Source organism: Rattus norvegicus, chromosome 15, assembly GCF_036323735.1.
Source record: "Rattus norvegicus strain BN/NHsdMcwi chromosome 15, GRCr8, whole genome shotgun sequence".
NCBI classification, from domain to species: domain Eukaryota; kingdom Metazoa; phylum Chordata; class Mammalia; order Rodentia; family Muridae; genus Rattus; species Rattus norvegicus.
Genome location: NC_086033.1, coordinates 12,869,563 through 12,883,087, shown reverse-complemented (window position 1 = coordinate 12,883,087; position 13,525 = coordinate 12,869,563). Strand labels below are relative to the sequence as shown.

General features: G+C 42.0%; 1 protein-coding gene across 7 annotated transcripts in view; it reads left to right on the top strand.

Moving 5' to 3' along the window:
• Nek10 (NIMA-related kinase 10) overlaps positions 1–13,525 on the top strand; it is a 204,699-nt gene that overhangs the window by 130,592 nt on the left and 60,582 nt on the right. For 6 of the 7 annotated variants that reach the window (XM_063274764.1, XM_063274765.1, XM_063274768.1 and 3 more), the window contains 3 exons: positions 4,464–4,593; positions 5,167–5,237; positions 7,977–8,190. In XM_063274764.1, coding sequence (XP_063130834.1) covers positions 4,464–4,593; positions 5,167–5,237; positions 7,977–8,190 — 415 coding nt within the window. Of the gene's footprint in view, positions 1–4,463; positions 4,594–5,166; positions 5,238–7,976; positions 8,191–13,525 lie in introns of those variants that run through there. The other variant, XR_010057872.1, reaches the window with a different exon arrangement.

Genomic DNA, 13,525 nt, shown 5'->3' with positions numbered 1-13,525 from the left:
TTGCTTCAAGTTTCTCTCCATTTAGTTTAATATTTGCTACTGGCTTGCTGTATGTGGCTTTTACTATGTTTAGGTATGGGCCTTGAATTCCTATTCTTTCCAGGACTTTTATCATGAAGGGATGTTGAATTTTGTTAAATGCTTTCTCAGCATCTAATGAAATGATCATGTGGTTTTGTTCTTTCAGTTTGTTTATATAATGGATCACGTTGATGGTTTTCCTTATATTAAACCATCCCTGCATGCCTGGGATGAAGCCTACTTGATCATGGTGGATGATTGTTTTCATTTGTTCTTGGATTAGGGTTGCAAGAATATTATTGAGTATTTTTGCGTCGACATTCATAAGGGAAATTGGTCTGAAGTTCTCTTTCTCTGTTGGGTCTTTGTGTGGTTTAGGTATAAGAGTAATTGTGGCTTCATAAAAAGAATTTGGCAGTCCTCCATCTGTTTCACTTTTGTGGAATAGTTTGGATAGTATTGGTATGACGTCTTCTATGAAGGTCTGATAGAATTCTGCACTGAACCCATCTGGACCTGGGCTCTTTTTGGTTGGGAGACTTTTAATGACTACTTCTATTTCACTAGGAGTTATGGGGTTGTTTAAATGGTTTGTCTCTTCCTGATTTAACTTCGGTACCTGGTATCTGTCTAGGAAATTGTCCATTTCCTACAGATTTTCAAGTTTTGTTGAATATAGGCTTTTGTAGTAGGATCTGATGATTTTTTGAATTTCCTCTGATTCTGTAGTCATGTCTCCCTTTTCACTTCTGATTTTGTTAATTTGGACACACTCTCTGTGTCCTCTGGTTAGTCTGGCTAAGGGTTTATCTATTTTGTTGATTTTCTCAAAGAACCAGCCTTTGGTTCTGTTGATTCTTTCTATGGTCCTTTTTGTTTCTACTTGGTTGATTTCAGCTCTGAGTTTGATTATTTCCTGCCTTCTACTCCTCCTGGGTTATTTGCTTCTTTTTGTTCTAGAGCTTTTAGGTGTGCTGTCAAGCTGCTGACATATGCTCTCTCCTGTTTCTTTCTGCAGGCACTCAGCGCTATGAGTTTTCCTCTTAGCACAGCTTTCATTGTGTCCCATAAGTTTGGGTATGTTGTACCTTCATTTTCATTAAATTCTAAGAAGTCTTTAATTTCTTTCTTTATTTCTTCCTTTATCAGGTTATCTTTTAGTAGAGCATTGTTCAACTTCCATGCATATGTGGGTGTTCTTCCCTTATTGTGATTGAAGACCAGTTTTAGGCCGTGGTGGTCTGATAGTACGCATGGGATTATTTCTATCTTTCTGTACCTGTTAAGGCTCGTTTTTTGACCAATTATATGGTCAATTTTGGAGAAAGTACCATGAGGAGCTGAGAATAAGGTATATCCTTTTGCTTTAGGATAGAATGTTCTATAAATATCCTTTAAGTCCATTTGGTTCATGACTTCTCTTAGTCTGTCTACATCTCTGTTTAATTTCTGTTTCCATGATCTGTCCATTGATGAGAGTGGGGTGTTGAAATCTCCTACTATTATTGTGTGAGGTGCAATGTGTGCTTTGAGCTTTAATAAGGTTTCTTTTATTAATGTAAGTGCCCTTGTATTTGGGGCATAGATATTTAGGATTGAGAGTTCATCTTGGTGGATTTTTCCTTTGATGAATATGAAGTGTCCTTCCTTATCTTTTTTGATGACTTTTAATTCAAAATTGATTTTATTTGGTATTAGAATGGCTACTCCAGCTTGCTTCTTCACACCCTTTGCTTGGAAAGTTGTTTTCCAGCCTTTCACTCTGAGGTAGTGTCTGTCTTTGTCTCTGAGGTGTGTTTCCTGTAGGCAGCAGAATGCAGGGTCCTCATTGCGTATCCAGTTTGTTAATCTGTGTCTTTTTATTGGGGAATTGAGGCCATTGATGTTGAGAGATATTAAGGAATAGTGATTATTGCTTCCTGTTATATTCATATTTGGATGTGAGGTTATGTTTGTGTGCTTTTTCTTCTCTTTGTTTTGTTGCCAAGACGATTAGCTTCTTGCTTCTTCTAGGGTATAGCTTGCCTCCTTATGTTGGGCTTTACTATTTATTATCCTGTGTAGGGCTGGATTTGTAGAAAGATATTGTGTAAATTTGGTTTTGTCATGGGACATCTTGGTTTCTCCATCTATGTTAATTGAGAGTTTTGCTGGATACAGTAACCTGGGCTGGCATTTGTGTTCTCTTAGGGTCTGTATGCCATCTGTCCAGGATCTTCTGGCTTTCATAGTCTCTAGTGAGAAGTCTGGTGTGATTCTGATAGGTCTGCCTTTATATGTTACTTGCCCTTTTTCTCTTACTGCTTTTAATATTCTTCCTTTGCTTTGTGCATTTGGTGTTTTGACTATTATGTGACAGAGGAGTTTCTTTTCTGGTCCAATCTATTTGGAGTTCTGTAGGCTTCTTGTATATTTATGGTCATCTCTTTCTTTAGGTTAGGGAAGTTTTCTTCTATGATTTTGTTGTAGATATTTACTGGGCCTTTGGGTTGGGAGTCTTCACTCTTTTCTATACCTATTATCCTTAGATTTGATCTTCTCATTGTGTCCTGAATTTCCTATATGTTTTGGGCCAGTAGCTTTTTCTGTTTTGCATTGTCTTTACAGTTGTGTCCATGATTTCTATGGAATCTTCTGCTCCTGAGATTCTCTCTTGTATCTCTTGTATTCTGTCCGTGATGCTTATATCTACAACTCCTTGTCTCTTCCTTTGGTTTTCTATATCCAGTGTTGTCTCCCTTTGTGTTTTTTTTATTGCTTCTATTTCTATTTTTAATTCCTTCAACTGTTTGATTGTGTTTTCCTGGAATTCTTTCAGGGATTTTTGTGATTCCTCTCTATCAGCTTCTACTTGTTTATTTATGTTTTCCTGAGTTTCTCTAAGTGAGTTCTTTATGTCTTTCTTGAAGTCCTCCATCATCATGATCAAATGTGATTTAAAATCTAGATCTTGTGTTTCTGGTGTGTTTGGATATTCTGTGTTTGCTTTGGTGGGAGAATTGGGCTCTGATGATGTTATGTAGCCTTGGTTTCTGTTGCTTGGGTTCATGTGCTTGCCTCTCACCATCAGGTCGTCTCTGGTGTTACCTTGTTCTGCCATTTCTGACAGTGGCTTGATTGTCCTTTAGGCCCGTGTGTCAGGAGTGCTGTAGACCTGTTTTCCTGTTTTCTTTCAGCCAGTTAGGGGAACAGAGTGCTCTGCTTTCAGGCCTGTAGTTGTTCCTGTCCACTGGCTTTCAGGTGCTCCTGTGGGCATGTGTCCGGTGTCCACCAGGCAGGTGGCTTGGAGCAGAGGTCTTATCTCTGGCCTCGGTCCTGAAGTCGCTCCTCAGGGCTGTGTTTCAGCTCTCCATGAGGGCAACAACCAGAAGGGCCTGCCCCTACTTCTTTTTCCCTGTGTGCAGGGGACCCTGATGGCACTAGGTGTTTTCCTCTAGAGTCAGAAATGTGGGCAGAGAGTAATCTCCTCTGGTTTCCCAGGCCTGCCTGCCCCTCTGAAGGTCTAGCTCTCCCTCTTATGGGATTTGGGTGCAGGGAGCTTTTTGACCAGGTCCATTCAGACATTCAGATCCGCGTGAAGTCTGGACCGCAGAGCTCCTGCAACTTGACTATCCTAACTTCATTCTTGATGGCAGGCCTTGGACTTGTCAGCCCCACGTACACATGTATATTAAACGATATCTTATGAACTCTTTGAGAATGTCATACAATGTAATTTGACATTCTTCTGCTCACCTCCTCCCATAACCACTTTCTCCCCCTCCTATCCCTTCCTATCCAACTCTGCTCACTCGCTCCTTCCTCCCTCCCTCCCTCCCTCCCTCCCTCCCTCCCTTCCTTCCTTCCTTCCTTTCTTGTCTTTCTTCATACAGTCTAGTTTAGAGAAAACAGACTCCATCTTTCCCAGTATCTATCAAATTCTAGTAGCTTCTTAGATTGTGCTGGGTTTTTGTGACCACCTTCCCCTTCTATGCTGAGATTTGTCTGTCTGGAGCTTACACAGGTCTAGTGTGTACTATTACAATTAATGTAAGTTATAAGTGCTTCTGCCCTCTTGTGTCTGGAAACAACTCTTTATTTAATGTTATTCATTGCCTCTGAGTCTTAGAATTTCCCTCTCTTCTGTGAAGATTCCTGTGGCTTCAGGGGGGAGGGGTGTAACCCGTATTTCTCATTTAGGGCCGAGCACCCCGTAATCTTTTATTATCTGTAGACTGACTCGTTGAGGGTGTCTGTGTTAAGTGCTGTCTCCTGCAAGGAGACACTTTACAAGAAGGGTTGAGAGAAGTTATGGGTACAGTGCAAAGTTGTTAGGAGACATTTTAATGTCCATTGATTTTTTTTTTATATCAACACCACCAATTCGAAAACTGGACTTATTCTGGTACCAGTTCCTTTTCCATCCTGTACTATGTTGTAATAACATCCTTTATGTATTTCAGCCCAGAGGTCCTGAAGAGCGAGCCGTATGGAGAGAAGGCTGATGTCTGGGCTGCAGGCTGCATCCTTTATCAGATGGCGACTTTGAATCCTCCCTTCTGTAGCACCAACATGCTCTCCTTGGCTACTAAAGTATGCCATTGGGAACAAAGGGGCCTCCTGTTGCTAATAGCTATACCCTGTTCTTCATAAACCATTGTGACTTACCCCACTGTCTTTTAAAGCATGTACTGTTCAGTTTCCTACATGACCCATTCTGCCTTAAATATCTATTATTCTGCACATATAGTTCTACTTAGTTATATCAATTTATCATATAAAATTATAAAAAATGAATTTGTGATTACCGTTTCTTTGTGGTGATGGAGATGGAACCCAGGGCTTTCACATGCTAGGCAAGTGCTATCCTGCTGAGCTATGTCGCCAGCCCATGCATTAGGCCTACAAGCCACCATATAATGCCATCCCATCTATTACTTTATCATGAGCTTAAGATTGACTTTACTTCAGCTTGGAGAAAATGATTCTCTAGTCTAGAACTGTCTGATTTGCATTGATTTTCATTTGTTGAGATGTTTCTAGTCCTGAGTAAAATTTGTGTGTAACGTTATATCATTTATTGGCAAGCCACATTGTAGCCACAGATGACTGCTGATAAATACCTTGGTCCTCTGACGTTGCTGCTGTTTTCTGTTTGTCTTGCAGATAGTAGAGGCTGTGTATGAGCCAGTGCCAGAAGGTATCTACTCTGAAAAAGTGACAGAGACCATTAGAAGGTAAGTAGTATCACGATTTACAACATAAAGCAACTGCCATAAAATACTTTATGCCTCTATGTATATATTCACTACATATTGGCAACTACTTACGAAAGGCTGCCCAGGTAATCCAAACTGAGCATGGTGTTTAAGCATCATTAGTAATGTTGGCTCCTTGGACACCTGCTGCTGCTTTCTTCTGAAACCCTCTTCTCTCAGACATATGCTTGGTTCTTATCCTCATCTCCTCAAACTGCCACAGAAACATCTCAGATCAGGAAACTTCGCCTACTGTCTCACTGCCAAGGTGCCCTTCTGCCCACTTAAAAACCCATGTCTGAAATTCTGTGACCATTAACCTTTGTCATCAATTTGAATGGATTTAGAATCACCTCAGGGACATACTGTTGGATATATCTGTGGAAGAATTTCCAGAAAGGTTGAACTGCTGAAGGAAGAGCCACCCTGAATATGGGCAGTACCACCATATGGGATGGGGTCCCAGACTGAAGAGAGAGAAAGAGAGAGAGAGAGAGAGAGAGAGAGAGAGAGAGAGAGAGAGAGAGAGAGAGAGAGAGAGAACTCTGAGCACGGGCCTTCTCTCTCCTCACACAATGTGTGTAGTTACATCACAGACTGCTCTCACGCTTTCTCATCATGAGGGACTATATCTCATCTTACATGATGAGCCAAAAGGAAGCCCTTTTCCTAGAGTTGCTTTTGTGTGGTGATTTGATTGTGATATCAAGGAGTGAGAAACATAAGTTCAGTACTGACCCTGGCGTTGTTGCTGTGAGAAACCTGAGTTTGTAGACCTTTGAGTGACTGGTTTATGGAACAAGGGTGGAAGAGCTTGGAGCTGTGGGCTAAAGAAGCTCCAGAGTGTGGTAGGCAGGGCTCCGTGGGCCACTCTTGAAGTCTCGGGAAGGAACACGAATCTTGCCAGAAACTGGACTAGAAGCTGCTCATGTTTCATTGCCTCATGCTCCTGTTGCTGTCCTGTTCTACCATGGTGGGCTGTATCCTGCCTTAAGCAGGAGCAGAAATAAACCCTTCCTTCATACCTTAAGCTGCTTTTTGTCAGATATTAATATTTGGTGACAGCAATAACAATAACCAAAAAAGCCCCTAAAATATCACACACAAGCACACATGTTTGCTGTTGTGTGCTTCAGTCTCCTTCAGTAACTAGATATGAGAGAGTTACTTTGGTTCTAACCTGGTTAGTAGCAGAGGAGCTCCTGGCGTAGACCAGACCCCCAATCAACACTGCCTTGCCAGTACCCCATGCCAGTCTTTAGCATATTTGTGTCTCTGAAGAAGGTGTCTGAGATACTCAGGTGAGGAACAGCACTCCATGGGAACTCTTGCTAGTATGTTCCTGGAAATCCACAAGCCTGTCCAGATATCTTGGTTAAGGATAGGTAAATTCTGTAGGCATTCATTTGGTCATTCACTGGATAGTTCTCAGGAGTCAGTTGAATCTTACATGCTAATTAAGGTCTTTGTGAAGGGGCACAGCCTTCTCCTCTCAAGAAGTTTGCATTGTAGTGATTAATTAGAACATTAAAATCCCATGATGCAATAGTTTATAAACCTAAATGCAAGCATTTGCAGTGATCTTGCCAGTTGGCTCCATGGCTGCATTAATGACCTTCTATCAGTGGCTATATGAAATGGGAATGGCAATCACTTCACTGTGCCAGATGATATTCCCTGCCTCCAAGACCATAGAAACATTAGCATTCAATGTGCCAAGTTACTTGGCAAGCAAAAGTTCTTAAGAGAAATTGAGGACATACTCCCATGAGGACTATCCATAACAGTGTATCCTAACTTAAGTCATCTCTGTGCTGTTGAAATTCTGTTATCAGAGGTAAAACACAGAATATTAAGAACTCAACAAGCCTGAGTGAAATGAAGTTAGTCAGGTAGAATGAGTGCAAACACCTCTGCTGGCTTTGAAAAGGATGAGAACACTGATAGCCAGTTGTAAGAAAGGTCCAAATCACCCTGCTTTATGTTTAATTGACTCTCACACATCAGCTTTTCATCTTTAGCTCAGATTCTCACAGTTTAAGAACTGTTCTTTTATATGCCAAGATAAGCTATAATCTTAAAAACATTAAAAATATATTTAAAAATGCCCCCTCCCCCAAGATACTGTAAGACAGATTGGCCTCAAGTTCAAGAACTTCCTGACTCAGACTCCTGAGTGGTAGGAATTTACTTTTGACTCTATAAACATCACCTATAAAAATCTAAGTCACTGGATATTATATTTGTCTGTGTTTTGTAAGACCCTCTACTAATCTTGTTGTGTTAATATTGACTGAATATAGCTGGAAAAGGTCAAATGTTATGACCTCCCAGAATCTTTCCTTCCTTAGCTTGCTTCAAAAGGACCTTATTTGTTTTGCTGACTAGTAGGCAGGCTATAAATTTTGGAAGGCAGTCAAACATGCAGGAGAAGATGACCCCTTCTTTCATGTGGACAAGGGACCTGGAATTCAAGGCCTGCCTACAACCCTGGACTATGAGCTCAAGTGCAAAGCCCTATAACTGCCCCCTTTCCCCAGAGTTTAGATATCTTTTGATTAGTGCTGGATTTGGAGCCTTGTCTGATGCTTGTCTTGTCTGACCTGATATTGAGTGTAGATTTCATGATGGACACTCAGTTGCACTGAACTTGCCCTGCCCCAACCTCCAATGCCATCACATTGATGACATTTGTTACAATACTTTGTCTTCTCTTAGATGCCTCACTCCTGATGCAGAAGCTCGTCCAGATATTGTAGAAGTTAGTTCCATGATATCAGATATCATGATGAAGTATTTAGACAGCTTGTCCACATCCCAGCTAGCCTTGGAGAGGAAACTGGAACGGGAGCGAAGGCGCACACAGAGATATTTCATGGAAGCCAACAGGAATGCTGTCATGTGTCACCATGAGCTATCTCTGCTGTCCCAGGTAACAAAACAATTCTCTTGATCCTACCTGAGGCCATCTCATAGTCTGTCTGAAGTTCTTCATGTTTGTTTTAAAAAATCTTGCCTAAAGCAAGGAAAATAGTCAAAATCTGAAATGTTTAATCACTATATAGTTACATATTTGTATCCATTATTATTTTCTCTAAATCAATTTAGATAATTCAGAATTACTTGTCTTCTGCAGAACTTATCCATGATTCATTGTCTAATGTGAAGCCAGAACATCAGAAAAAGCTCTTAGACGGGGCTTGTGCTAATCTAATGGGCTGTATGTGCGGCACCTAGTGCTTATACATACTTATTTTCCTAAGTTATCTTGTTGTACTTTAGGATAAACATGTAAGTTCACTCAGAGAAAGAAAATAATATTTGCCTTTGAATTTTTCTTACTGGTCTGTGTAAACTCTTTATCTGCTGCTGGTGTAATGACCTTGTTGCAAAACGAATCTGAATACTTTTGAGTTTTTTCTGTTCAGTTTTTCTTTGATCTGTAAAATATTTTGCTGTCTACTGTATCTTTGAGCATAGTTTAAGGATTCAGGAGCCTTGGTCTGGCCTCACGGTGGCAGCCAGTGCTTTTGTCTTGTCCACTGACTGCTGGGGATACCTCTCAGCGGCCACTGGGAAATGCTGCTCCTGTCCTAAAGGTGGGACTCCAGGCCACAGGACCACAGGACCACAGGAGTCATTCTTAGTCACCAGACCTGGCCATTGAGTTCTATTCACTATCCTAAAGACTTGCTGTCTGTGAGGGAATGAGGCAAGAGTCAATCTCAAAGAAGAGAGAGTTCTGATTTCTTCAGCATCAGTATTTCAAAGGTGTTCTAAAGGGAAGGAAAGCATTGCTTGGGAGTGAGCCTCTCCCCACTGCTGTGGAGTGAGTGTCCTTGTTGTGTGGTGTGAGCTTATGCTGATCTGTCTTGACGTTGAGGGTTTCATGAGCCCAGTTGTGACTCAAGGCTGATACACTGTGGCTCTTCGACGTGGCCTGGAGCTGTGGCTCTCATTACTGTTGCACCATGTGGGGGCAGGGTTCACCTTCCCTGCTCTTTTCTACCTGATTTCATAGAATCAGGCAGCCCTCCCATGCATAGTCCATATCTGTAGTAGATTAAGATGTGGGAGATTTAGCTGTTTCTGTCTTAGTGAGAGTTTGCAGCCTGGCGTTAAATTCTGTGCTGCCCAGTTCTTAGTCAGTTTTCAGTTGGATATGAAAGGGTCATTTTTTTTTTTTTTAGATTGACGTGGGAACAGGAAGATTTCGTTTAACACTGAATAGAAATTCTCTTATCTTTAGCAAAGCACCTTGAGAAGGACCATTCTATATATTTATTTTCAGTTCTAAGCTATAAAGTATATCTGTGGAAAATCTCAAACATATCCCTAAATGGTTCCCTCCGCCCCGCCTCCAGCCCTAGCACTTGGATCCTCAGAGCGCATCTCTGTCACTTCTATCTCGTCTCTTTCCCACTCCCAGCCTTTCTCAGATCGCGTTAGTCAATCCCAGATGCACACGACTGTACTCAGCAGGGTGTGTTTGGAGACAAGGTTCAACTGGAGACATCAGAATATCAGGCCATGGCCAACAAAACAGGACACTCTGTGGACTCCAAGGAGAGGTTTTGAAGAAGTATTTGCCAGTTTCAGAGAATATTGGGTTCAAAATTTTAGTGTATTGAAATCTACAGCATAACTTCACAAAGTCAAATACAAATTTTCAAAGGATTTGATTTAGTTTCATATGAGTATGACAGAAATTCTTTAATTGTAAGCATGCATTTTTTGACGATTTTACATCCCAGCAGGCAGGACAGGCTGGCTGGACAGTGAGCCCAGTGATGTGCCTTTCCCTACCTTACCATCGTTGGGATTGCAAGCATTTGTGGATCTGTGATGTAAGAATTCTCTGAAATTACTGACCCATGTGGTCTGCAGGTAGGCAGTGTTTTTTATATAAGCTTCATAGCAGCACATTTTCTGTTGAAAAACAAAATACCCAGGAGACAGGAAGCTGGGAGAATGGTTTAGCATAAAGAGAACCAGGCTCCTCTGCCAGAGGACCAAGTTTTGATTCCCACCACCCACACGGTGGCTCGAAGCTGTCTGTAATTCCAGTCCCAGGGGATCTGAGGCCCTAATCCCGCCTCAGTGAGCACTGTCTGCATGCAGTACACAGTGTATAGACAGGCAAAATGCCTGTACACAAAAAAGTAAAAATACGAAGTTCAAAAATGTTTCTTAAAAACGGAAAACAGGGCTGGAGAGAAGTCTATAAAGTGCTCAACCCTGGGCTGAGCTCAATCCTGGTACGGCTGCGTGACTCTCCCTAGGAGAACTGAGAGGTGTCTACTCATGTCAGACAGGGTACCACCAGCAGAGCAATGAGCCCACCAGAGTTCAACTCAGCAAACCAATGCCGGGCACTTACTGGACGAACATAGATGAAGGTCACTTTCTGGATGAACATAGATGAAGGTCACTTTCTGGATGAACATAGATGAAGGTCACTTTCTGGATGAACATAGATGAAGGTCACTTACTGGATGAACATAGATGAAGGTCACTTTCTGGATGAACATAGATGAAGGTCACTTTCTGGATGAACATAGATGAAGGTCACTTTCTGGATGAACATAGATGAAGGTCACTTTCTGGATGAACATAGATGAAGGTCACTTACTGGATGAACATAGATGAAGGTCACTTTCTGGATGAACATAGATGAAGGTCACTTTCTGGATGAACATAGATGAAGGTCACTTACTGGATGAACATAGATGAAGGTCACTTTCTGGATGAACATAGATGAAGGTCACTTACTGGATGAACATAGATGAAGGTCACTTTCTGGATGAACATAGATGAAGGTCACTTACTGGATGAACATAGATGAAGGTCACTTTCTGGATGAACATAGATGAAGGTCACTTTCTGGATGAACATAGATGAAGGTCACTTACTGGATGAACATAGATGAAGGTCACTTTCTGGATGAACATAGATGAAGGTCACTTACTGGATGAACATAGATGAAGGTCACTTACTGGAACATAGATGAAGGGTTATGTAGAAATGTAGACACGTCTCAGATCTGTATCACCAAAAGGCTGCCCTAGCCTAGGCGACAACAGCTCATGACTGCTGCACCCTTGGGGTTCTTGCAGGCAGCTTAACTGCTGGTGGGAGAGCATCCCAGAAGCCATATTCCTGCATCTGCATTCGGGGAAAGGCTTGTGAATCTTGTCATACTCAGGAACTTCTTAGTCCCATGAGCTTCCTCATTCATTTCTTTTAGTTAAAAGAAAGTCAATGCATAACAAATACTAAAAAATAAAAGACAAAACTTGCTGAGCAGAGCCTGCTCAATGGCCAGGGTGAAGACACTTGCTACCCTGCTTTATCAACTCGAGAGTGATCCCCAAAATTCGAGTAAAGGCAGATGGAGAGAACTGAATCTACGGAATTGTCCTCTGACCTCTGTGTGTGGTCCACAGCCTCCCCTTGAGGCCCACAAGTATGCCACGCACAGATAAACACAAAGTAAAAATGGGAACAATAAAACTGCAGACACCATGGCAGATGCTTGCAATCCCAACATTGGTAAGGTGGGGAAAGGTGGCTCACTGGGCTCACTGTCCAGCCAGCCTGTCTTGCCTGCTGACCTCCGATCCAGTCAGAGACCCTGCCTCAAAACAGACGGGGCCGTTGGGAGTTGGGAGGTAAAGGCTCTTGACACTAAGCAGGGTGAGTGGAGTTTGGTCCCAGGGATGGAGGGTAGGAGGAAGGAGTGACTCCTGTAAGCTTTCCTCTGACATCCACAAGCATACATGCCAAGCACATGTGGGCCCCCACACACAAAGCAATAAATTAAAAAAGGAAAGGAATGACCTGAGGTTGTTCTCTAGCATCAACACACATGAACATGCATGCACACCTGTACACACCGAAAACCACATGCCAAACACACACACCAATGATTTTAAAAGAAAGAAAAAAACAGGTGTGCCTTGTGGCTCATGTCCTGGCTACGTGGTGCACGATTTAAGCCGGCGTTGGTTATGTCGGATGTGTAATTGCCTGCCTTGGAAGGATAGTTTTACCCTGTTGCTGGCTTATGGCAGCTCTGCCGTAAATCAATGCATGTCAATCACGTGGATAAACACAGTCACTGGGTCCCCGATCCCACACAAGGTGCTTCATGGAGTGTTCAGTCTTTGTGAACCATTGATAGATGCTTGACTTCAAACCCAGTTTCCGTGACTGCCTTAAAGAAATGCAAAACACCTCTTTCCTTGTACTATCTTAGGCAGGTTAATAACCTATCCCTTTCAAAAGTCAAAAGTCAAGAAAAAAAACACAGCTTTATGGAAGAACCAATAAGAACAGGTTTAATAGGCAGCTAGTCTGCATTATCGTCACTGGGCACCATTGTTGTTGTTATTACTTTTCACTTCGTTGTTTTTATTCTCATTAGAAGTGTTCAGTTAGCATATGCAGAGTTGAATTTCCTTGCTGCACTGGTGAACTATCTTTTCAGTTGATTCTTCCCTCTCTTCTCTTACTCTGTTACCCCTGATATCCGCTGACCTCCCCTAAGTAGCCCCTTTGTGCCTTGAGGCCGCATGTGAACTATTGCCTTCTCCATTATCCCAACTGTGTCTAACTCTGTCCCTGCTTTCCTTAAGCAATATTATTATCATTCCAAGTATGAGGAGGGCTGTCCCAGAGCAGCTAATATCAATAACATAGCCACACAGCTCATTACAAACCAGTGCCTGAGGGAAGAGAAATTAGCGGAACACTGAGATCCCCAAACCTGGAAGGAGGTCTGTGGTGAATTAGCTGAATGCTGCAGATTAGTGGGTTAGCTCATAACTGTCAGGAAACATTGCACAGAAATCCATCTCTTGGGGCATGTGCTATTTATTCCCATACTTTACTTATTCTTAATTATGGAAGTTTTCATAATAGGCTGCTAAAGATGAGTATAAATATGTATTTCAGAAGAACCAGGGAAGCTTCATTAACTACCTTCCTACTGGGCCTGCAGTGACCCACTATGAAAGCGAAGCAAGACTTTTCCTGTAACTTCTGAAATTCCAAATGAGAGCTGATGCAGAGAGCTATTAAAAATAAGAAATAATTGGACTAGAATAAGGTACAGTCTTTAGTCAAATGCCTAACGATGAGAGGCATACACGGTGCATGGGAGACTGCGACATTCTGAAAATGTTGGGGGTTCTGGCACTGCTCATAATTGAGCCCACAGTCATAACCCTGTGGGTATTAGCTTAGATCTGAGACACGAAATCAAT